Source organism: Amphiura filiformis, chromosome 4 (assembly GCF_039555335.1).
Source record: "Amphiura filiformis chromosome 4, Afil_fr2py, whole genome shotgun sequence".
NCBI lineage: Eukaryota > Metazoa > Echinodermata > Ophiuroidea > Amphilepidida > Amphiuridae > Amphiura > Amphiura filiformis.
The window spans coordinates 84,626,162-84,651,569 of NC_092631.1; the positions used below are offsets into that span (position 1 = coordinate 84,626,162).

Sequence of the window (25,408 nt, forward strand, 5' to 3'; positions counted from 1 at the left end):
TGGATCTTACAACATTGTACATTGTTCCCTACCGTTCAATTTGAATTTCACATGAAACGATAATTTGAAATAAAACATTATTAAAAAACCTATAGTATCACCGGTTTAAATAGGCCTCACATAATTATAGCACGATTGTTCAAGTTTGAGAAACACCTTCGCCAATATTTACGATCATCGCATGGTATTGCTGCATAACGTAATGGCATAACCATTGGCGTTATATATATTTTGTAATAGGCTTTACAAAAAGAGATTGAAGTTCCTTCAAAATAAGGAGAATGCAGAACACAATGCCAAAAAAGCCCCACTTTCAACACTAATGGAAATTTGTAACATAACTGTCATATCAGCCGATAAGAAGATATTAATTTCTAATAAACACAATACAAACAGTTGGGTTTAAACTGCTGCATCTAATCCCATAATTTATCGCATTGTAGGAATCTCTTTATGCTCAACGCGCCGGCTAGGTTATGCATACAAAAGGTACCCAATAACCGAAGAAATGTTTGTTTAGATATTGAGGAAAATGGTGATATATACTACAGCACACAATATGAGCTAATATGTCTCAAAAAGACACTTGTAGGTCTTGCATAGTTCTCTTTGGGTCGTCCGTATTGATGTTCATTGAAACTGGAATAGTAAAAAGCCTTGGAGTTCTTCTTCCTGATATTCGTGAACAGTTTTCCACACAGACATGGGTAATTGGTTTCGTCATATCGCTGACGCCAGGATTTGGGGCAGTTGTTTGTAAGTTACCTTATTTAATATGTTTATAAATTTGATAATTCACCTGACCTACTAGAATACTCAAATGATACTTTTGTAAGCAAGACAATTTCAATTTGTTCGCCGTTGATTAAAATATATTGTCAAGCATGTGGCAACCTTTTTCGGACGGCGCACCCGAAGATATTTGTTATTGAAACTGCTGGTGCATCAATGGGTGAAGTTGCGGTATATTGATGCAGCATCCTGTAGCATATGGGGCACGTGCCCTTATTAGGGATGTTTTTAAATAATCTCATTGGAAATTGCTGAAAAACAGCCGGTGCTCCCCTAATCGGACTCGGTGCCCCCATCGAATGACTCATGCTGGATAGTTGGATAGTTTTTCACAGCTAAATATTAAAAGAAAATTTTATGATAATAAATTCACTCGTGCAATCTACATTTTGTTCCTATCTTAAAGGTGTTTTATCGGGAGCAATCACCACAGTTTTGGGACCACGTCTGACTATTATCGTTTGTGCCTTCCTATGTTCTATTGGCTTGTTTGCTACAGCGCTTGCAACAAATTTATACACTCTCGTGATAACATTACTGCTCACAGGTATTTTTTGTTGAATTTCAATTGCTACTCTATTCAAATCATGATAGCTTAGCGGTTTGTAAATGACTTCTCGTAATACTGAACTATTTTTAAATGACACAATGTTTACAATCATATCATTCAAGTTTTTACTCGTTTCTTACAACCTTTATAAATACATTTTGGTTCATAACAGGGTTTGCTACCGGTACGACGCCCGTGGCTGCTGGCGTACTCTCACTTTACTTTGAGATTTACTATGACATCGCGTAAACTCAAATGATGTCAATGGCGGAAATCGGTCAGATAGTGGTCAGTGGTATTCAAATTTTTCTTTCATCGCCATGCTTTCACTTTTCGCTGGCAATGGCTATTACACGACTGGATGGCTTATATATGTCGTCCCTCACGTTATCGAAATAGGAGTCACGTCCTACAGAGCATCTATTGTGGGCATGTTTGGTGGATTGGCCAGTTTTGTTGGAAACATTATGCACCCTTTACTGGGAAAGTTTTTAACATACAAACAGCAGTTGTACATGTCGCTTCTGATAATCTCACTCTCCTCATGATGCAGTCATGTCTACAGTAGAATTCATCTCGACCTTTGCAGGACTTAACCCCATTAAAAGCTATTAAACCAAGATAACACTCATTGAAACAGCTCAACTGATTAAATCGGATCTTCTCTGGTTGTGCACAAGTGACTGTTTTCATGTGCGATATCGCAATAAAGCTGGTATTCATAGCTTCAGTTGGGTAACCGATTATAAAGGAAACGAAAGGAAACAATGTTATGTGTGGCTTTGTTCACGAAATCAGACAATGGCGTGCTTTTTGTAAACCAGCATTCTTGAAAATGAGCAACATAATGATTTTTGACTTAACACGGTTTGGAAATAATTTCTTCATATTTTTGGTGTTATCTGTCGTTTACATGTCCTTCCTAAAACACAAAAGTACGACCCTCTCCAAACACCTAAATTAGCTAAAAATTTAGGACATGTTACAAAACTATATTGTCTAGAATTTTAGAAGAGTACTTTTAATATTGGCTGGTTATTTTTCACACAGCGACGTTAACTAGGCAATGTACTATTACCTATCACATTAACTAAAACACCAAAGTACGAATATTTCCAAACATCTAAATTAGCTAAAAATTTAGGACATGTTAAAAACTATATTTTCTAGAACTTTAGAAGAGTACTTTTAATATTGGCCGGTTATTTTTCACACAGCGACGTTAACTAGTCATATCCCCATACTGTTAACGTAGGGCTATTTGTAAAGGTCACGCGTCAATGGGAAAGAGCACTGTGTATTGTGTATAGGAAAACGGACAGTAACTGCAGTATGTTTATATTAGATGTCATAGCTAGCATCCATTTCTCTTACATTGGATTGATTGCATACTCAGGTTTTTTTGGATTAGGAAGAGGAGTTATGGTGGCAGCTAAATATTCTATATTAAAGGAATCGTTTCATGAAGACCAATTGATAATTGTTACTGCGTGGTTATATGGGATGTACGGTATAACGTCTGTTGTAGGCGGATTTTTATGTGGTATGTATAATACTTGAGAATCTAAATAGGGTCCTAGCTTATAAGCACTGAGGCAAATAATTCTAAAATAAAAAGTTACCCATATAAATCTGAAATTTTACCCACCTGGCGGCATAACTTGGCATAGCCAAAGGCATGAAGCCTGAAGTAAAGCTGTAGTTATATTTTACAATACAGTAACCACTATAGTAACAACTGTAATGATAGCAAGGAGTTTTTCTGCTCTTTTAAGCCGAAAAATAATAAGCCGACATAAAATGAAAATTTCATCTTAGTTTTTCACATTTAAGACACCAAAAAGTAAGAATTCGAGCAAATCACACATTGTGGCTTTAAATGTAGTGATAATTAAATTACAGACGTATGCGCATTGCAAGAGCTTGTTATATTACGATGGAAACATCCTCTTTTGTTGCCTTATTCATAGGATCACCAGTAATAGAGGATGCAATACCTTCTGTCATGTCTGTAGATTGTTATTCACAATTAACGCGGACCCATATCATTCTTTACATTATTGGGAGGCGTGGAAAACAATAGAAAATAAAATTGTACAAAATCCTCTCATCTGCAAAGAAGCACAATAGTTATTTCAACAGCAGAGTCGTGTTTGTGTTTACACCATACAGGTTGGCTATTTGATGAGACAGGGAACTACAGCTTCTCGTTCCTGGTTTTAGGTGGCGTGTGTTTGGTGACGACCATCCCACAATGTATTAATGATGTTATGAGACACAGATATATGAGCTACAAACCAGTACCTTGACGTACCATGACTGAGCGCGAATGGGTTTGCATCCTGTGGAGCATTCGACCCTTTGCCAACAAATACCGCAAAAACTCAATTATAGTTAGCATAATTATGTGCTTACTTTCGAGCTTTTTTAAAACATGCAAACATAAAGAGCCCCATCCACAGAAGTGTAAAGGGTTTTGAACAAATCCTCGATACACATAGTTATGTGTGTCTCAACCCCATTAGCTCAGTTGGTAAAGCGCCGGACTTTGGTACAATTTCATGTTTTCAAAAGCGCTCGATATTAAGCACATATGCTAACTATCGAGGTTTTACAGTAAATTAAGAGCTGTACGCAGGATATAGAGGTTAAACTATATTCCTTGAACACTTATTGATCGAGGACATACTTGGGATATTTGGGACTTTTACAGCCATAATAATGTGATTTGCTCAACAGTGTTTCTTTAATTTCTACTTTTCGCATGATTGTAATGCCCCTTGGTGTTCTAAAATACCATGTAAAAGACTAAGCCTAAAGTGCTTTAATTACAGTAAAATTTGAAGGTTTATAATAAATCCGACTTCACAGATCGAGTGATGGCTGACCGCTGACACATCTCATGTATCATGTCATGAGACGTATAAACTGTGTGTATATCGCTATTTGTCTTAATGTCTTATTTATACGTCCCAGTTGTGCGAAGCTCAATAACAATTTGCCTATTTCGTTTCAAAGCAGACTATTTCGGTTCAAAGGGCAAGGTCTGGACTGAAAGCAATATCAACCAGGCTGGAGCGGAGCCTGGGCGAAAAAAGCCCCACTTTCAACACTAAAGGAAATTTGTAACATAACTGTCATATCAGCCGATAAGAAGATATTAATTAAAAAAGCAATACAAAGCAGTTTTACAGTTGGGTTTAATCCACTAATTTATCATATTGTAGGAATCTCTTTATACTCACCACACCGGCTAGGTCATGCATACCACAGGTATAATACCAAATAACGTTTGTTTAGATATTGTGGAAAATGATGATATAACCACCTAATATGAGCTAATATGTCTCAAAAAGACACTTGTAGGTCTTGGATCGTACTCTTCGGATCGTCCGTATTGATGTTCATTGAAACTGGAATAGTAAAAAGCCTTGGAGTTCTTCTTCCTGATATTCGTGAACAGTTTTCCACACAGACATGGGTAATTGGTTTCGTTATATCGTTGACGCCAGGATTTGGGGCAGTTGTTTGTAAGTTGTTACCTTTACACATCTGTATTGCTATCATGTAGTCGAGTAAGCAATTGGGTTTCAATGGCTTCACCGTAGGGATTTGGGGCAGTTGTTTGTAAGTTGTTACCTTTACACATCTGTATTGCTATCATGTAGTCGAGTAAGCAATTGGGTTTCAATGGCTTCACGGTAGGGATTTGGGGCAGTTGTTTGTAAGTTGTTACCTTTACACATCTGTATTGCTATCATGTAGTCGAATAAGCAATTGGGTTTCAATGGCTTCACCGTAGGGATTTGGGGCAGTTGTTTGTAAGTTGTTACCTTTACACATCTGTATTGCTATCATGTAGTCGAGAAAGCAATTGGGTTTCAATGGCTTCACCGTAGGGATTTGGGGCAGTTGTTTGTAAGTTGTTACCTTTACACATCTGTATTGCTATCATGTAGTCGAGTAAGCAATTGGATTTCAATGGCTTCACCGTAGGGATTTGGGGCAGTTGTTTGTAAGTTGTTACCTTTACACATCTGTATTGCTATCATGTAGTCGAATAAGCAATTGGGTTTCAATGGCTTCACCGTAGGGATTTGGGGCAGTTGTTTGTAAGTTGTTATCTTTACACATCTGTATTGCTATCATGTAGTCGAGTAAGCAATTGGATTTCAATGGCTTCACCGTAGGGATTTGGGGCAGTTGTTTGTAAGTTGTTATCTTTACACATCTGTATTGCTATCATGTAGTCGAGTAAGCAATTGGGTTTCAATGGCTTCACCGTAGGGATTTGGGGCAGTTGTTTGTAAGTTGTTATCTTTACACATCTGTATTGCTATCATGTAGTCGAGTAAGCAGTTGGGTTTCAATGGCTTCACCGTAGGGATTTGGGGCAGTTGTTTGTAAGTTGTTACCTTTACACATCTGTATTGCTATCATGTAGTCGAGTAAGCAATTGGGTTTCAATGGCTTCACCGTGGGGATTTGGGGCAGTTGTTTGTAAGTTGTTACCTTTACACATCTGTATTGCTATCATGTAGTCGAGTAAGCAATTGGGTTTCAATGGCTTCACCGTAGGGATTTGGGGAAGTTGTTTGTAAGTTGTTACCTTTACACATCTGTATTGCTATCATGTAGTCGAGTAAGCAGTTGGGTTTCAATGGCTTCACCGTAGGGATTTGGGGCAGTTGTTTGTAAGTTGTTACCTTTACACATCTGTATTGCTATCATGTAGTCGAGTAAGCAGTTGGGTTTCAATGGCTTCACCGTAGGGATTTGGGGCAGTTGTTTGTAAGTTGTTACCTTTACACATCTGTATTGCTATCATGTAGTCGAGTAAGCAATTGGGTTTCTATGGCTTCACCGTAGGGATTTGGGGCAGTTGTTTGTAAGTTGTTACCTTTACACATCTGTATTGCTATCATGTAGTCGAGTAAGCAATTGGGTTTCAATGGCTTCACCGTAGGGATTTGGGGCAGTTGTTTGTAAGTTGTTACCTTTACACATCTGTATTGCTATCATGTAGTCGAGTAAGCAATTGGGTTTCAATGGCTTCACCGTGGGGATTTGGGGCAGTTGTTTGTAAGTTGTTACCTTTACACATCTGTATTGCTATCATGTAGTCGAGTAAGCAATTGGGTTTCAATGGCTTCACCGTAGGGATTTGGGGCAGTTGTTTGTAAGTTGTTACCTTTACACATCTGTATTGCTATCATGTAGTCGAGTAAGCAATTGGGTTTCAATGGCTTCACCGTAGGGATTTGGGGAAGTTGTTTGTAAGTTGTTACCTTTACACATCTGTATTGCTATCATGTAGTCGAGTAAGCAATTGGGTTTCAATGGCTTCACCGTAGGGATTTGGGGCAGTTGTTTGTAAGTTGTTATCTTTACACATCTGTATTGCTATCATGTAGTCGAGTAAGCAATTGGGTTTCAATGGCTTCACCGTAGGGATTTGGGGCAGTTGTTTGTAAGTTGTTACCTTTACACATCTGTATTGCTATCATGTAGTCGAGTAAGCAGTTGGGTTTCAATGGCTTCACCGTAGGGATTTGGGGCAGTTGTTTGTAAGTTGTTACCTTTACACATCTGTATTGCTATCATGTAGTCGAGTAAGCAATTGGGTTTCAATGGCTTCACCGTAGGGATTTGGGGAAGTTGTTTGTAAGTTGTTACCTTTACACATCTGTATTGCTATCATGTAGTCGAGTAAGCAATTGGGTTTCAATGGCTTCACCGTATGGATTTGGGGCAGTTGTTTGTAAGTTGTTACCTTTACACATCTGTATTGCTATCATGTAGTCGAGTAAGCAATTGGGTTTCAATGGCTTCACCGTAGGGATTTGGGGCAGTTGTTTGTAAGTTGTTACCTTTACATCTGTATTGCTATCATGTAGTCGAGTAAGCAATTGGGTTTCAATGGCTTCACCGTAGGGATTTGGGGCAGTTGTTTGTAAGTTGTTACCTTTACACATCTGTATTGCTATCATGGGGTCGAGTAAGCAGTTGGGTTTCAATGGCTTCACCGTAGGGATTTGGGGAAGTTGTTTGTAAGTTGTTACCTTTACACATCTGTATTGCTATCATGTAGTCGAATAAGCAATTGGGTTTCAATGGCTTCACTGTAGGGATTTGGGGCAGTTGTTTGTAAGTTGTTACCTTTACACATCTGTATTGCTATCATGTAGTCGAGTAAGCAATTGGGTTTCAATGGCTTCACCGTAGGGATTTGGGGCAGTTGTTTGTAAGTTGTTACCTTTACACATCTGTATTGCAATCATGTAGTCGAGTAAGCAACAGGGTTTCAATGGCTTCACCGTAGGGATTTGGGGAAGTTTGTTTGTAAGTTGGTACTGAGCCATATCTTGTAACACTGACTATAAAGGGGGGTATTGAATAAAAAACCTCCTTTTCTCCTGTTTCAGAAAAGTTGATCAAACATATTTTGGTATGTAAAGAAACCTTAAATCATTAGCTTTAATAAACCGAAAAGATATGCTCTTTTAAAGTAATGAACCCGTTTTCACTCTGTCCACGGAGGAGGGTTGGCTACTTTAAAGATTGAAAAGGAGTACACAATGGTACACGTACGTACCATGCATGAATATTAAAACATCCAACAGGGAAAATATCAGCCCGGAGACGACCAGTTCACAGTCGAAGTCTTCATTCAGTGTTGATAAAGATAACAGAGTGGTTATCGAAACGTACACTGTAAGTGCAATTTATTGGATCAGAAATAAGAACCTTTTGATTGAGCAGAAATACAGTTGCGAAAATCGTGGAGGCTAGCTGATGATCCTCGCTCATAGACATCGCTTTGGATTTTGCCACATGGCGAAATCATGTAGTGATCTTGTAGGCCACTCCATAGCATGATCCATCCGTGGACAGAGTTTGAGAAAGTGTTTTTAAAAATAGAAATCAGAAGGTGTAGGCCTACTTGTGTATGAACATGCCGGCTTTATCTATCCACACCCACAATTTTCATAATTTCATTATTACGTTTCTTGCAGGGAGGGAGGGTTCGGCCGAGATATGAAACTAGTTACGTTTATAGGACGTTATCGATCTTTTGGTTTGTTCCCTTAGATATATAATTAGGTAAATATAACAAAGTAGACCGGTGGTGTATTTTAGTGCAAACATATCAACTCCTTTCCGTAGAGCACGTCTAGCCTTATCATTTGTTGTTCATAATAAGAAAATGACGTTTAAAGAAAGAGTAGCATGTAGTTTATTATGGATGTTAATCTTCATTTACATAAACCCAATGTCCATTTTATATGTGATTTATTTCATCACTGTTTATTACTTTATAGGTCTTCTATCAGGGGCTATCAGCAAAGTCCTGGAACCTCGTCTGACTATCATTCTATGTGCAGTTCTGTGTTCTATTGGATTGTTTGTTACAGCATTTTCAACTAATTTGTATGCTATTGCAACGACGTTGCTACTCACAGGTACTTGATGGCCGCCAAAAATACACACACACCCCACCCCACAAAAACCCACCCCTTCCAAACACACTCCACACCCACCCACCCAACTCACACCCATCCAGATACAATATACGCTTTAAAATAAATTCTTATGACTTAGAATAGTTTATCACGTGCTTTCTCTGCCTCATGACTAACTAATAAATGTGTCTCTTACATAAACTAATTGTGAAGACATCATTATAACAATTTAAAATCAATTTGAACGTTTCGCTAATTTACGCGTATGATGTTTGCTGATAGGGTTTGCTACAGGTACGACATCTGTCGCTGGAGGTGCACTGTCTCAATACTTTGACAAATACTATAACTTTGCAGCCACCGTATTTCTGGCAGGCATGTCATTAGGGATGGTAGTAATGCCCCTGTTGACTCAAATCTTGGTAGATATTTACGGATGGCGTGGGACGATATTACTACTTACTGGGATCAGTCTACACGGTGTAATTTGTGGCGCTGTATTTAAACCAAACACGCCGGATGAATACACGCAACTCTCTTCACCTGTAAGCTTGACAGGGACCAACTCAGCAAACCAATGTGCAAATCGTCAACGGCTTGCAACATGCTTAGATGAATATCTCGATATGAATTTATTTTCAAAGTCTACATTCATCGCTATGATTTGTCTTTTTGCTGGAAACGGTTTTTATACAACTGGTTGGCTCATATATGTCGTTCCACACGTCATTGAAGTCGGATTCAATCCATATGAAGCATCTCTAGTAGCAACAGTTGGTGGCTTCGCTAATTTTGTTGGAAATTTCATTCATCCTTTAGTAGAGAAAATATTATCTAACACAGCCCAGCTCTATACCTCACTTTTCATGATTACTGCTTCCTTTGCATTTGATGCGGTGGCTACGATTTATTTCTCATACTTCGGATTAATCACATGTGCATTGTTGTTTGGACTGGGAAGAGGACTCATGTTGACTGCTTTTTATCCAATTATGAAAGAAGTCATTGACGAGGATAAAATGATCAATGCAATGGGATGGCTGTATGCAATGTATGGATTGACATCGGTTTGCAGTGGGTTTACGTGTGGTAAGACACTCTTGTACAGCATTATGAACTTATATCATTGATATAAAAAGTAGCTAATGATCAAAATCAATCCGAAGGATCAATAAATGATACAAGAGGGTACCTCGAAAAATCGGAGAACTGAAAAGTGCAAGGTACGCTAGTTTTATGTGGGGGAACAACTCACAACGGTATTCAGAAGAGATAACAAGTAATCAATATAGTTCGATAGCCAAAAATTACCAATTCCATTGAGATTTTAACGTCAGTCACTCATTTACAATAAGAGAAAATCATGTATAACAAATTGGCGAGATTTATAAAACAATTTTCCCCCTTAACATCTCTACATCTCTTACAAATTACATTTCTGGTTACATATATTTTTTAGTAATAATCCAATCCTCTTATTTTTTATGCAGGTTGGTTATATGATCAGTCTGGCAACTACGTCCTCACGTTTCTAGTTTTAGCCGCCGTGTGCTTAGTGACGATGATTCCACAATGTATTGATGACATAAAGCAACATAGAAAAAAGAACATGACGTAGGGATATAAGACAAAATACCAAACTGGGAACATGCCACCTTCAATGTTTTATCTATCTTAACAGCTACCAACATACATTGACTTAGGATTGGACACATTGCCTTATACGGAGCTTTTTGTTGTTGTTGTTGTTGTTAAATTTTCGATTACTTCTGTTAATAATCTTAAGATATCAGCACATTAATCTTTGTAAGAGTATTAGTTACTACATTCGTAACTTATGGCGCATTCGCCGATTCATAACTCAGAATGTGTCATGATGCTGTTAGATAACTTGCTTTGTCCCTCATTTAATATAAATAATTACACCAATTCCATAATGGTGGTCGTGAAGCATGAACACGATAGCAACGTCTCCAAAATAAGTCAGACAAGCTGGTCTTTGTACGCGGACGTGATATGTGCTGTTCCTATCTTCCGAATTATGTTTTTTTCAAAAGCACTCTTCATGTTTATAATTGCATTTCTGGTAACACTTTGTTAATGTAACAATATCATACGATTTTCTAAGAGAGCAGGAACAGAATTCTCCATGCTCACTGCTATTCGTTCGCATACCAGAGATGGGGTTGTTCTTTTCCTACCGGGCAGCAGCCCTGTGTTGTTCTTTGTGCTCTTGGAGTGAATTTTGTTGAGGTGACGAAAACACGGCGTAAAAAACACACAAACTGTTCTACGGGCCCGATCTATCCAGATATTGCGTTTTGGGATTTGATATTTAGCTGTATGTTTCAAAAACATTTTAAAGAATTTTTTTTTGCAATTTGCATTCACAACACTCATAAATAAAATGATAAAACAATAAATACTGTTAAAGTGTAAAATAAATACATAGATTATTGCTCCTCACCTCAGCTTGTTCCATTAAACTCCGATTCTTAAACTTCACATTGCTGTACAAAACAGAACTTCCTAATGTGCCGTGCAATAATAATTGCTTTATAATACAAACATGACAAATGTTTGATAAATAATCTTGTTGGTGGGGTTCTTCAAATATTTTTGTTCGGGATGCACCACGCAGACTTTCGGATGCTGACTTTCTCTATGCTTAATGTTTGCTGTTTTTGAAACTCGTACTACAGTTACTGTTCATTTTCCTATACACAATACACAGTGCTCTCACCATTGACGTGTGACATCTACAAACAGTGTATGTTAGAGGTATAGGCCATTATCTAGTTAACGTCACTATAACCGGCCAATATTTTTTGTACTCTCTGAAATTCTAGAAAATATAGTTTTGTAGCATATCCTACATTTTTAGCTTATTTAAATATTTGGAAATATTCGCACTTTGGTGTTTTAGTAAGGAAGGGCAGGGCACGGCATGCCTGCAAAATTCCCTGTGTAAATCGAATGCAACTTTGAGTGACTATCACTCACTTGTAGACTGTTCTCTTCCGAAGGACATTAAAGCTAAACCACTTGACGGATATTTTTTTGTACTTGCTGTCAATCAAGAATAATGTATACATTACACGTAGGCTAAAAACTAAGTAGGTGGGGCATCTGCAAATGTTCGTACCTCCCTGATATGTAAAATGACAGATAACAGCAAAAACAGCTCCCATATCTGTCCATAACTTTGGTTAGTGCAGCGAGTCAGGGGATTTCAAGTGGGTGATTATTGATTGGCAAGTGCCATATTTGGGCATAAGTGCAGTCTACCATTCAATGTGGAGGAGAGACTAGGCTGGAGTAATTTCCTGTTAACCAAGTACTCCAAAGGTCGAATCATGTTTGCTTTGCAGCATAATTACACTATGTCATCAGTATACCAATTTGTCACAAAATATCTTTTCAGGGGAGGACCAAATTTTTTCAACTTTCTGTTATATAACACCATGCTCAAAACCATTAATACCATCACCTTCCATGGTGCAAATAAATGCTTAAATAGTCCCGTCCTAAGTAGTAGTAGCCTCTCAATTTGAGGAATGTCATCTATTTTATCTGTGTCATCTTCACCGTCATATTTGACGAAGACAGTTCAGATTTGAATCTATATTTTCATGGGCATGGATACTTTCCAGACCACAGAGTATCTGAGTCCAGGTTCAAGTTCCGATGTACAGACAGCAACTTATTCGCTGTCGAAGTGACGTAATAATTGGATTAACTACCATAGCTATAGATGAATACAATTTTTGATTAGGAGGATGTCATTTGCTTCGGATGCACGGCCGTTCGCCGCCTATGCGTGATGTCTACTTTTATCTAGAGCGCCCTCAGTTTTGACTTAAGGAGTCTTATTTCGTTAAAGTGGTGTAGGGCGATACAAAGAGTTATAATTGTAAACTACCGATACCAATTAGCACACAAAAGTATAGCGGTACTGTTGACTCAAAATTCCCATACCGCCCAACCCTACATAGTTACCGAATGTAATCGGTCGCCGATAATGGCGACGAAATGTCCTTTCGAAGTTGAAAATAGCCCATTTTGATCACTAGAATAGACCCACAAAAACACTCCCAATTATATTTTATTAATTTTTTCAAGTAAACCAGAAGCTTTAGATAAAAATGCTATCCAAGAGTTACCGTTCACACTCCTTAGATGCTTGATAATAGACAACATATGTCCGTACACCATCACTAAATTCACTGCACAAAATGCGAATCATACCGTACGGTATAGCGTACGGTATAGCGTATTTTAGTCAGAATATTGGAACATAAAACAGTTAATAATATCATCCTCTCTTTATTTACAAGTAAAACAGATGCTAATGATAATAATTTGTGCGAGCATAACAGTGTCACAGTCCATATACTTTGCAGAAATGATATGACATGTACTGATAATACACGCACTATAGCCACTCATGATACTGTACTACAGTACAGTACATGTACATGTAAACTCGACATAGAAACCCAAAAGTATAACATGTAGTGTGTGTGCGCTGACTGAAATCATTGTGAGTTGCGATTTTGTTGTCAAACCCTTACGAAGCATTAATTTGCTTCGTGTGAGATACGTAACGATACGCTATGACTTGTCGCTTGTTTTTACCAATCTCGATAAATTCTCCATTTTTATATTTTGTCCTTCCGTAGTCTTTACAATGCCGAAATAGTGTATCGGTATGTTCTGGTATCATCGTCGCACTCTTCCGAAGAATCAATTTGGTCCGATTTACAAATGTAACGCTACGCGATGAGTTTTAGCTTGTTTCAACCAGCTACGTAACTAAATGCTCTACGGGCCAAAATTTCCGATAAAATTCTACATTACATATAATTTTATGTACCGGGTTCCGTGCCGTAGCAATTTACGGGTTCCGTAGCAATTTACGGGTTCCGTAGCAATTTACGGATTCCGTAGCAATTTACGGGTTCCGTAGCAATTTACGGGTTCCGTAGCAATTTACGGGTGCCGTAGCAATTTAAGGGTTCCGTAGGCTATTTACGGGTTCCGTAGCAATTTACGGGTTCCGTAGCAATTTACGGGTTCCGTAGCAATTTACGGGTGCCGTAGCAATTTACGGGTTCCGTAGCAATTTACGGGGCCGTAGCAATTTAAGGGTTCCGTAGGCTATTTACGGGTTCCGTAGCAATTTACGGGTTCCGTAGCAATTTACGGGTTCCGTAGCAATTTACGGGTGCCGTAGCAATTTACGGGTTCCGTAGCAATTTACGGGTTCCGTAGCAATTTACGGGTTCCGTAGCAATTTACGGGTTCCGTAGCAATTTACGGGTTCCGTAGCAATTTACGGGTTCCGTAGCAATTTACGGGTTCCGTAGCAATTTACGGGTTCCGTAGTAATTTACGGGTGCCTTAGTAATTTACCGGGTGCCGTAGTATTTTACGGGTTCCGTAGTAATTTCCCGGGTTCCGTAGTAATGCTAAAATAACATACCGGTATGTTCAGATTTCATCATTAAGCTCCTACGAAAGACCAATTATGTACGCAACAATACACGATAAGTTTTAGTCTATTTTAACCAGCTACGTAACTTATTTTTACGGGGCCTAAAATCTGGAGTAAATTGTACATTTTGCTGTGTCGTACTTCTTTACGATGTTAAATAGGCTAAAATAGCGTACCGGCCCGGCGTACCGGTATGTTCAGATTCACCGTCACAGTTTATGTTTTGGTGAAAAAAAGACCGAATTTTTCCACCCGTCTACATTCGGGCCACTGACCGGGTCTTCAAGAATCGGACTTTCACTTTGGAATAGATTCAATTAAACTAATTAATTGCTTTAGCTTAGAGACAAAATTATTGTTAAATTGAAGATATTGGACACTTTAACTATTATATAACCATGATCTAATGGGATTTTAAGGAAGCTTAACTTTCAGTAAGCTTAAAACTTAACTTTCAGTAAGCTTAAAACTTAACTTTCAGTAAGCTTAAAGCGTATTACGTGTCCATATCTTCAACGCTCATCAGTAACGGTGGGCATTCGCTGTGTAGGCGTCTGACACGCCACAAACGTGTATACGAGACTAATAGTTTACCCCCTCAGTTTTCGTTGTTTTCGATAAAAGTAGACGTTAAAAACGGCCGTGGATGGGGGTGGGTCATGAATATGTCGGTGACATATTGCCGAAATTTTTTATGACCCTCCCCCTTCCGCCTACACAGATTGACGACAAATTATTCATCGCCGGAACTAAGGCGGGAAGTGCACAAAAGCTTAAATGCAAAGAAAGTCTACGGAGCGTGTTAAAATTTCAATCGTAAGTGAAGAGAAGGCGCGCGGAGCGTGCAAAAATTTGGAATCATATAATTAAAGATTGTGAATACATTTTGATTGTAAGTTAAAAGAATGCGCGAAAAAATTTTGGGTCACCAGCCCTTAATAATTTTATAATCCCCCCTATTTTTGGTCTAAAAATTCTATGACCCCCCAGTATTTTCATGACCCACCTCTTCCGAAGAAAATGACAGCCCCCTTATAACGCTCTGCACTACAACGTTGACGCGTACCTATGCATTGATTCATATCATTTTGATCACTCGCACCTGTAAGATAAATAATTTTTGAAAAGAGCGGTATTATATTCAATCTATGATTGCAGACATACACAAGTAATGAGTGCAACCTGCTTTTAGTGCAGGGCGATATAGTCAAAATTATATTCATCTATTGCTGTGGAAGTTCCGATTTATTACGCCAGTTTGACAGCGAATAGCCAAAGTGAATGTCGATTTCTAAAATCATGGATACTTTAATGACCGAAAGGATTTTTCTGTATTTTGAGATGTCAGTGATGGCAAATAATACAGATATACGCAATTTGTGAAATAAACACAGATTGAAGATACAAAAGTTGCACTCTTATTGGACTGCGCAGCTTATTCAAAATATGGGGCTTGCTCAGGGGCGTAGGCAGCCCTCTTTGCCAAGGTGGGCAAGGCTCCAAAATTTCCCCCAAGTTAATATATAATTAAAAATAGAGCGAAGCGAGCATAGAGAGCGGAGCGACCACTGGCGTGGGGTCCAGGGGCCCGCTCTAGGGCCCCTGGTGGGGGGTCCAGGGGGCGAAGCTCCCGGAAGCTCATGGGTTTTGGGCATTTTTATACCACGAGGGGAAGCCTCCTTGCATACATTTGTAACGTTTTTATGTGAAAATTTTGCCATGTAAAAAATGTTAAGTTTTGATTTTAGAATTATCTGAAAGGAAACAAAAATGAATTTACAATGCAAGAACAATACAATAAAACAATACTGATATTCTTGAGTGGATTTAACAAGTTGTTTCATTCACAAATTACATTCACTAAATTATTTCCCCCTTCTACCCTTCGTTCTATTTCTTTCTTTACATTTTTCAATTTCTTCCCCCTTTCTCTCATTCCTTCCCCCTTCTATTACACTCACTTTAATTACTTCCCCTCAATTCACTTCCGTTCCCCTTCCTTAAATTCCCTGTCCTTCTTCATATTCTTCAATTTCTTCCTTCCTTACACTCCTTCCCCTGTGCATGAATTGCTCCCCACAATAAACATGCAAGTTGCTGTTCTTTTTCCTCTTTTCCCCTCTTTTATCCCCTTTTCCCTATTCCTTCCCCCATCCCTCTTAGGCTTCCCTTTTTTTGTTTTTTCCTTTCCCCTTTCTTTTTCCTTCTTTCCTTTCTTTTTCCCTTCTTTCCTTTCTTTTTCCCTTCTTTTCTTTTTTCTTCCCCCTTTCCTTTCTCTTTTTTCCCTTCTTGCTCCAAAATTTCCCCACAGATTTTTCCAGGGTGGGCCTGCCCACCCCTAGCTACGCCACTGGGCTTGCTACGGTAACGTTAACCAAAAATCAGGACCTGCATGTACAAAGCAATAGGGTTGTAATTTTTCACTTTGTATCGTCCATCGATTTTAGTTTCATAACTTGGTTAGGCACAACGTCTAACTTGGTCCTACAGCGTTATCGGTGCCCCGATAGATATCGATGACTCTTTCTATCGTACTCTGAACATTTGCACGGTGCTTCCGGTTTTCATTGAAATGAAAAAGATAATACCATACATATGTTAATTTTGAACCATGTAAAATGTATTACATGACTATGGTATGACAGGAATAGTCATTGGTACCTCATTTCTGCATCATTTTCCGTCCGATACATAGAAAATATCCTTGTATTCATTCAAATTGTGTCGCATTCAACCCAGGGCCGTTCCTTGGGATTTTGCCGCCCTAGGCAAAGCCTCTCCCTGCCGCTCCACCAAAGCATACCTCTACCTCACCCCTTTTTATTTTTCCTCCCATTTTTCTTTTTATGCCGCCCTAGGCGACCGCTTTACCTGGTCTAATGGCCGGAACGGCCCGGATTCAACCAGGAATTCAACTTGGTATATGAACCAAAAACCTACGATCGTTTTGCGAATTTGCGAAGCCAAGTGTCTTGTTCAATCTACCTAGCTCAATATGTACATGTAAATACAATAGAGTTTTGGAATTAAATCTAATACTGGAACTTACTTTTTGCTACGTTGCCTCTGGAACCACCAGACTTCATCAGGCAACTGACCCGTTGGACTGGTCATGTAAATACAATATTTGTACTGACCGGAGGGCTTTCACCGGGTCAAGTTTTGTTGTTACTAGTGATGTTGTTGAGACACCTCCGATGACGTCACAGATGTAGATGACGTCAGACTAGAAGATGTTGTGGCGCCCGCTTTGTTCGGGGGGTCAGCCCTTTGTCACGGTTCAGTCCATATTAAAACTAAAATACCCAGACTGAACCGTGACAAGGGATAACCTCCTGACCCCCCCACCCCGATTTACAATTTACAGCAAGTCATACCATACATTAACTAATTAACACATGGGAAATGACAAGAAGAATTTTTTTTTATTTGAACGGGAGCGATGATGAAATCCTGGAACGTTTTAAATGAAGTCTCCGGCATTCATAACATTATGCCATGTTATAAGCTCAGAATAATTTTCAGACACGAATCACATGGTTTTATTTAAAACAAACTCATATTGACCATAAAAAAGTATAAAAAGAGCCGGCTTTCAACACGCGATGATTCAGCTTTCATTCTGTTACGTTAATTACTGGGACGTCATTGCGCCAGACAATTTCGGTGCCCGGGAATTTTGAATATCGTGTGTTGAGAGACGGATGTTGTTATTCATTTTTATGGTCAATGTGAGATTGTTTAAATAAAATTACATGAATCGTGCTTGATAATTATTTTACTAACATATAAGACATAATGTTGTGATTGCCAGAGACTTCTTTTAAGAGTGTTATCTTTATCCATCCAGGGATCCATCTAAAGTAGGGTGGGCAATATTTTAAACTCGCTGGACTAGAAATAACAATATAAAAAACTGCGCTGGTTGCACATATTTATTTTCAAAGAACAGAAATTATTTGCTGAATTAATTTGGTAAAATGTGTAAATTAATTGCGCTTTTGCGTAGGTCCATAATCCCTGGCGCAAATCTGTAGTTCTGAATTCTGAACCTTGAAAACCATGCCATATTTATATCATCGTAACAAAACCTAATAGTCCGCTACGGTACTTTTGTCTTTGTCTTAGCTATAGAGAACTCGTGGGTCATTGCATCATTGCAAAAATGCATTCACAGCGTTTCCTCTCTTGAACCCAGTATCCATGTAAACCTTTGACAATTCAAATATTGATTGTTCTGGGCCATAGGCCGTTTTAATTTCTGTAGAAAAATTTTGACATTGAAATAAAGGGGAAAAAAATTGCGATTACGTCGAAACATACCCTCGTACGTGCAGGGCATCTTTTATCATGCACTTACACGTTTCCATTTTAGAACACTTTTGCGGTTTCGTCAATAACATAACAGTATTGCTCATTATATCAATCATCGTCTGATCATATTTTTTCGTTCTTTGATTATTTTGTCAGGTCTTCTATCAGGAGCTACCAGCAAAGTCCTGGGACCTCGTCTGACTATCATCCTATGTGCCATTCTGTGTTCTATTGGATTGTTTTCTACAGCCTTTGCAACTAATTTGTATGTCATTGCAATGACGTTGCTACTTATAGGTACTTGATGGTCACGAATATTCATATTATACTCAAATTATTTGTAGATACAATGTATATAAATTATATACCGTACTGTACCGTACCGTACCGCAGTCATCTGACAACAGTGCATCACAATGCTTCAATTAATGGATGTGCGCGCATATCGACTATACCCATTGTGCGGCCCTTAAAATACCCGTCGCCCAGAGCAATGGGCATAGTCAACACTATACCCGCACTTTTGCCAATCAGATTTCAAAATCTATACAATAGATATATAATATAAATATGCAAATGAATATAAGTGACCGATTATAAGTTCGGATTTCAACCAGCCTAATCATGAAGCTCCCGTGACCGAGTGGTTAAAGCAAGGGTCTCGTCGTATACCTGAGGTCCTGGGTTCGATTCCTAGACGGGGTCATTTTTCTACTGCTCTACCTATTGCGCAAAAGAAATATGTTGGCAAGTTAAAAAAATATTGCTAGTCCAGATTTTAAAGATTTTAAAGATTTCGAAATAAGCTTTATTCTCAAAATGAAGCCGAATTTTGCTATAGGATGATGATCCGTAAAGTACGCAAACAAAGGTGTTTATTGAGCTAAAAAGAAAGATGCACGGGCAATTTATATTTTTCTTCTATTAGGATTTTAGGAAGACTTCCCCATGAAGGGGGTGTTCCTTGCTCACGGCTATGCGCCAAATATGTGTTGGTACTGGACATCGTATCGCATCGTATTATCTCACGCAAACAGCTTGCTCAGGATGCGTGGAATGTTGGCTAAGTATGCAAGCTGTGAATGTGACATTCACATATTAGGCACAAGTAGAAGATACCAGGATCATGTCATGTGAAGAAAATTATATTAAATAATTAACCATTTTTGGGACACCCTGTATATTATCACAATGGTGCTTCAGGCATTGTTGGACTGTACAGGAAAAAAACTACCTCATCTGGATATTAGAGGGTTGAACTAGTCCACATAGGTATAAATAGTATTATCACTGACCGAGCATTACTCGTTGACTGCCGATAAAACGCCCAATAAAGACTTAGTCACCGGACCGCGCCGGCCAGTTAAAGTACATGCCCTATCACACCACTCCACACCATACATAAATTCTCCCAGTCACATTTCCCAAATATGAAATTAAAAAAAGTCAAATTTTAAGTTAGTTCTTTTAAAGTTTGGCAGAGGCGGGGTTCGAACTCACGGCGCAACGCTTAGTACTCTATGAGCCTAGCGCCTTAGACCACTCGACCACTTGCCTTGTTGTTATTCATCTGAAACTTATTTAAAAATATAATCGCACCTTCAACATAGGCCTACCACGTGACAAGCAAAGGCAGAAAACGTATTATATTTTGGAATTTTATCTGCTTAAAACATTAATGTGTATTATAATAGAGCTACCGTTATTTATATTGTTGAATTCTCAAGCGCATCATTTCGAATTGGGTTTGGAAGATACATTCTCCTAAAGCCCGATACTGACTCCACCTGTACATTTTAATTTCATCGCGCGATGCTGAGATGTTTGAAAAGCATCGCAGCATCGCATACCGCTGCGAAGTGGAGTCAGGATCGGGCTTAATTCGAACCACCAACATCCATGGTTCGATGTAGAGAGTCTTTCCTATTCAGAGGAAATACACACCTTATTGCCTTTAACAATAACCAATGACACTATCACGTAATTCCAGTCAAGCACCAATCTTTAATCCTATTGTTGAAGAGGATAATAAGCTTATACTTATGTATAGTATTATTAAAAAGCTTAAGTCTTTGTTTGGCTAAATCCTGTTCAAGTGTGGCTAAATCCTGTACGAATGTCAGCGGCGAATGTCAGGTTATTATTTCCCAGTCTTGAAAAAAAAAAATTGCAGGCAGAGGTGGGAATCGATCTCGGTACCACCCGGTTAAAAAGCACTGTGCAAAACCACTAACCCAACTAAATATCTGTTGTGAGATGCTTGACATTAATCTTTGATATTGCTTAAGGGCTGGGGTATGAACGTTTGGACGGTATTTATTTTGGGACATCAGAGCACATCAGACATATCGAATTGCATTCTGAATACGAAGAATGTCATTCTGATATCAAATAATTTTGATTTTTGAAATTCGCAATTTAATACACATTTTATGGCAAATCATTAAAATTGATATTTTTGATATTTAACAGTACTTGAAGTGAACTTTATAAATCTGATGATTTATACTTAAAGTGTATGTAGGTGGGATGAAAAGCCGACGATCAATTGAAAATTTTGACCTTTCGTATTGAAGATATGGATTTTAAAAAAAAAACAAAAAAAAAAATTAGGTCTTTTTGGGAAAAAAATCCATATCTTCAATATGAAAGGTCAAAATTTTCAATTGACCGTCTGCTTTTCCTCCCTGCTACATACACTTTAAGAATATATCATTAGATTTATATAATTCACTTCGAGGACTGTTATATATCAAAAATTTGAAAAATATCAAATTTTTATAATTTGTCATAAAATTTGTATTATATTGTGATTTTCAAAAAATGAAAATTATTTGATATCAGGAAGACATGGTTCGTATTCAGAATGCAATTCGATAGGTCTGAGGTGCTCTCATGTCGCCCAAAAAATACTGTCGAAACGCAATAAATGCTCATTTTAGATCCCTTAATGGAACAAATCGCGGAATTAAATCAGTAATAAAAGAAGTAGATTCTTATTTAGCGGCCAAATTGGATAAAAGGGGAAATATTTGTTCCTGCTCTAAAGAAAACATAGGTTAGAAAATGATCAAATAAAGTTAAATTAAAAATTGAGATTTTATATTTATTTATTTCACGAGGCGGCATTTTCACAGACAAACACTGTATACGCTAAAAACTCGACCCTCATTACTAGATGATGGCATAGCTCAGTGTTAGAGCATCAGACTGGTAATGTCAATATCGTTGGTTCGAATCCGCCCGTCAGCAATGGTTATTATGATTTTAATGCTACGCTACAATTTGTTCAATTTTTTTCATTTATTTATTTATTTATTTATTTATTTATTTATTTATTTATTTAAATAATTTGATATATTTGAAAGGGGTATTTGAGCAATTTGAAATTTTTACCCCGTATAATCCTATGGGGTCATTTTGAACCCACCCTCCCAAATTGCCAAACTTAACGCACAACACCTATGAGTTTAAATCATACATAATGATCAGTACGTCCATCATGAATGAGTGGTCACTGCATTCATTTGGGAATGTGTAGGGACTGCAGCTTGATTCACCATCCACAACATGATAATGTGTGCACATGCTACATTATATACACTTGTAGGCCTATGTTGTTGTTGGTGTATAAGTAATGAGCCTTGCAATTGAAATCCCTCAAGCTTCTAATCCGATATTCAGATTTGTTTTCATGAATTGGAAGACATTCTTTGATGTATTACTGAGCTCAATGATCTGAAATTACTGGAGTGCGAGGTCAGCATAGTATTTTATTAACAGAAAGTATAGAGGCCCTGCATGAAATTATCGATTGGCTCCAAACAAAGGATTTGAGCCGGTGTCCTTCACCGTAGTTATGGCGGAGTGCAGTCCATTCAATCAAATGTTGTCATCAACCTATTTGATTGCAATCATGCTTTTGTTGAATGCATTTGAGTAGTCCGCCATATTTACGGGATGATATGTCACATGCAAGGCCTCTATTCTCCAAATTCATTTCCTAATGTATGTGAGAATGATACAATAATGACATGATGAACATAGTCATTGATGCATCAGTTTTAAAATAGACTAGGCGGTTACCATATTTGGCGGTTCTCGGCTGGGCGCGATTACCAGGCTGATGGTGACATGCCCATACGACAGTTTTTACTAATTTGACCTCACATGACCCCTGGCGACCCCAAAATGACCTTCCAAAAATTTGGCTCTAAATGTTGACTGTACCCACCAAGTTTCATGCCCATACGACAGTTTTAGTAATTTGACCTCGGATGACCCATGGGTGACCTTGGATGACCCCAAAATGACCTAAACTTATAACTCTAAATGTTGACTGTACCCACCAAGTTTCATGTCCATATATGAGTTTTTACTAATTTGACCTCAGATGACCCGTGGTGACCTTGGATGACCCCAAAATGATCTTCAAAAAATGTTGTTTTAAATGTTGACTGTACCTACCAAGTTTCATACCCATATGACAGTTTTTAGTCATTTTACCTCAAATGACCCCTGGGAGGGGGCCCCGGGGTCGGATGACTTAACGAACATAAACTTCTTGCCAGGACAGAACTACACCTACCCACCGAGTTTGAGCCTCTGTACGACCTAGTTTCATGCCCATATGACAGTTTTTAGTCAGAGGGGGGCCCCGGGGTCGGATGACTTCACGAACATGAACATCTTCTTGCCAGGACAGAACTACACCCACCCACCGAGTTTGAGCCCGCCCCGTAGGACCTAGTTTTATGCCCATATGACAGTTTTTAGTCATTTGACCTCAAATGACCCCTTGGAGGGGGCCCTGGGGTCGGATGACTTAACGAACATAAACTTCTTCTTGCCAGGACAGAACTACACCCACCTGCCTAGTTTGAGCCCCTGTACGACCTACGACGGCCTCACATTAGCAGTCACAGACAAAACCTAGCTCAAAATAAATAACTTAGAAAATTTTCTTGATGTCCTTTAACATGTTTCCATAGTTAACCATCGTTAGCCATGGATATCTATGCTGTAGAACTGACCGGTGACTAAGTCCGATTTATTGGGACGTCTATCGACCACTCGACGAGTAATGATATTCTACGTAATACCTTTTGAGTAAATGTGAGTATAGACGAGTTGACTTCGGACGTCAATGCCTGGCAGTATGCGCACGCATCATTACAATAATTTCCATTGTTTTTGCCTGGCAGTATGCGCGCGCATCATATTTTGTTCAGGGCTCGTGTTTTTAAAACTCCCGCCACATCAAAATAAGGCTATTGAACAGTGTAGTGGTTGCATGGGGTTCACTCAAGCATATCGATATACCAGTCCCTTGCCTATGTTGATAAAAATTGAGGTCAACTCATCTATAAATTGTAACTTTATATTTTGTTATTTGACAGGATTTTCTACCGGGACATCGTCTGTAGCCGGAGGTGCACTGTCTCAATACTTTGACAAATACTATGACTTAGCTGCAACGGCTAGTCTCTCTGGTATGTCATTAGGGATGGTAGTAATGCCCGTATTGACTCAATTCCTGTCCGATATATACGGGTGGCGTGGGACGATATTGCTACTTACTGGGATCAGTCTACACGCTGTAATTTGTGGCGCTGTATTTAAACTAAACACGACGCGTGAATATACACGACTACCTTTGGCTGTGAACGCGAGTGGCGAAAACTCAACAAAACTAGATCATCAACGGCTTGGAACTTTATTTAAAGATTACCTTAATATCGATTTATTTTCAAAGTATCCGTTTATCACTGTTGCTTCCATTTTTTTGCCGGAAACGGTTTTTATACCACTGGTTGGCTCATATATGCAGTTCCACACGTCATTGAAGTAGGATTCAATCCCTATGAAGCGTCTCTAGTAGCAACAGTTGGAGGCATCGCTAATTTTGTTGGAAATTTTGTCTATCCTTTAGTGGAGAAAATATGTAATAAATCAGTACAGCTGTACGTCTCAGTTGTAATGATTGCAGCCTCTTTTGCATTGGATGTTATCGCTAGTTTATATATCTCATACATCGGATTCATTATATGTGCTATTTTCTTCGGATTGGGAAGAGGACTCATGGTGACAGCTGTATATCCTATTTTGAATGATGTCGTACATGAAGATATGATGATAAATGCAATGGGATGGGTTTATGCCCTGTATGGGGTGACTTCGGTTTTAAGTGGGTTTATATGTGGTAAGTTTTTTTTATTATCTATACAGTAAAAGATAATGTCTCGTAAAATGTTGCCACAATCCTATTATTGCTGTGAAAATACGTTGCTCGACAACTTTAGAGCATCTAACACATCTAACACATTGAATCAGAGTCAGGATTCGGGTGCTCTCTGAACTTATGATTTTAATAGTGTGTTTCACAGTGCAGATCTCATTTTTCTTTTATATGTTAACATTTTCCCGTTAAATTCTACCTTGAAGTATTCTTCATTTAATACCCATTCATTCCTATAGATTTTCTAAAACAACGTTTCATTAAGGAGAAAATTGACGTATACTGCAATTGTTTCTTTTATTTTAATGCAGGTTGGCTGTATGATCAGTCTGGAAGTTACACACTCTCGTTTCTGACTTTGAGTCTGGTGTGCATAGTCACTTCAATACCACGATGTATTCAAGACATTAAGGCAACGTGGAAATAGGAACAAAGTGTAATGGACAAGTACATATTTTTGAACGTTATACCAGCTTGCTTTAAAGGTCATAAATATTGTAAAAACAAGTTTAACTCCATTCGAAGAGAATAATTATTACATTACAAGTTGACAC

General features: G+C 38.4%; 1 protein-coding gene across 1 annotated transcript; it reads left to right on the top strand.

The window, feature by feature from the left end:
* The first annotated feature begins 569 nt into the window (after positions 1–569).
* On the top strand, positions 570–25,281 carry LOC140150437 (monocarboxylate transporter 13-like). The gene is made up of 7 exons (XM_072172450.1): positions 570–756; positions 8,665–8,805; positions 9,088–9,894; positions 10,296–10,379; positions 18,773–18,913; positions 24,016–24,108; positions 25,166–25,281. The coding sequence occupies exons 1-7, from the start codon at positions 570–572 to the stop codon at positions 25,279–25,281; spliced, it is 1,569 nt and encodes a 522-aa protein (XP_072028551.1).
* The last annotated feature ends 127 nt before the right edge of the window (positions 25,282–25,408 follow it).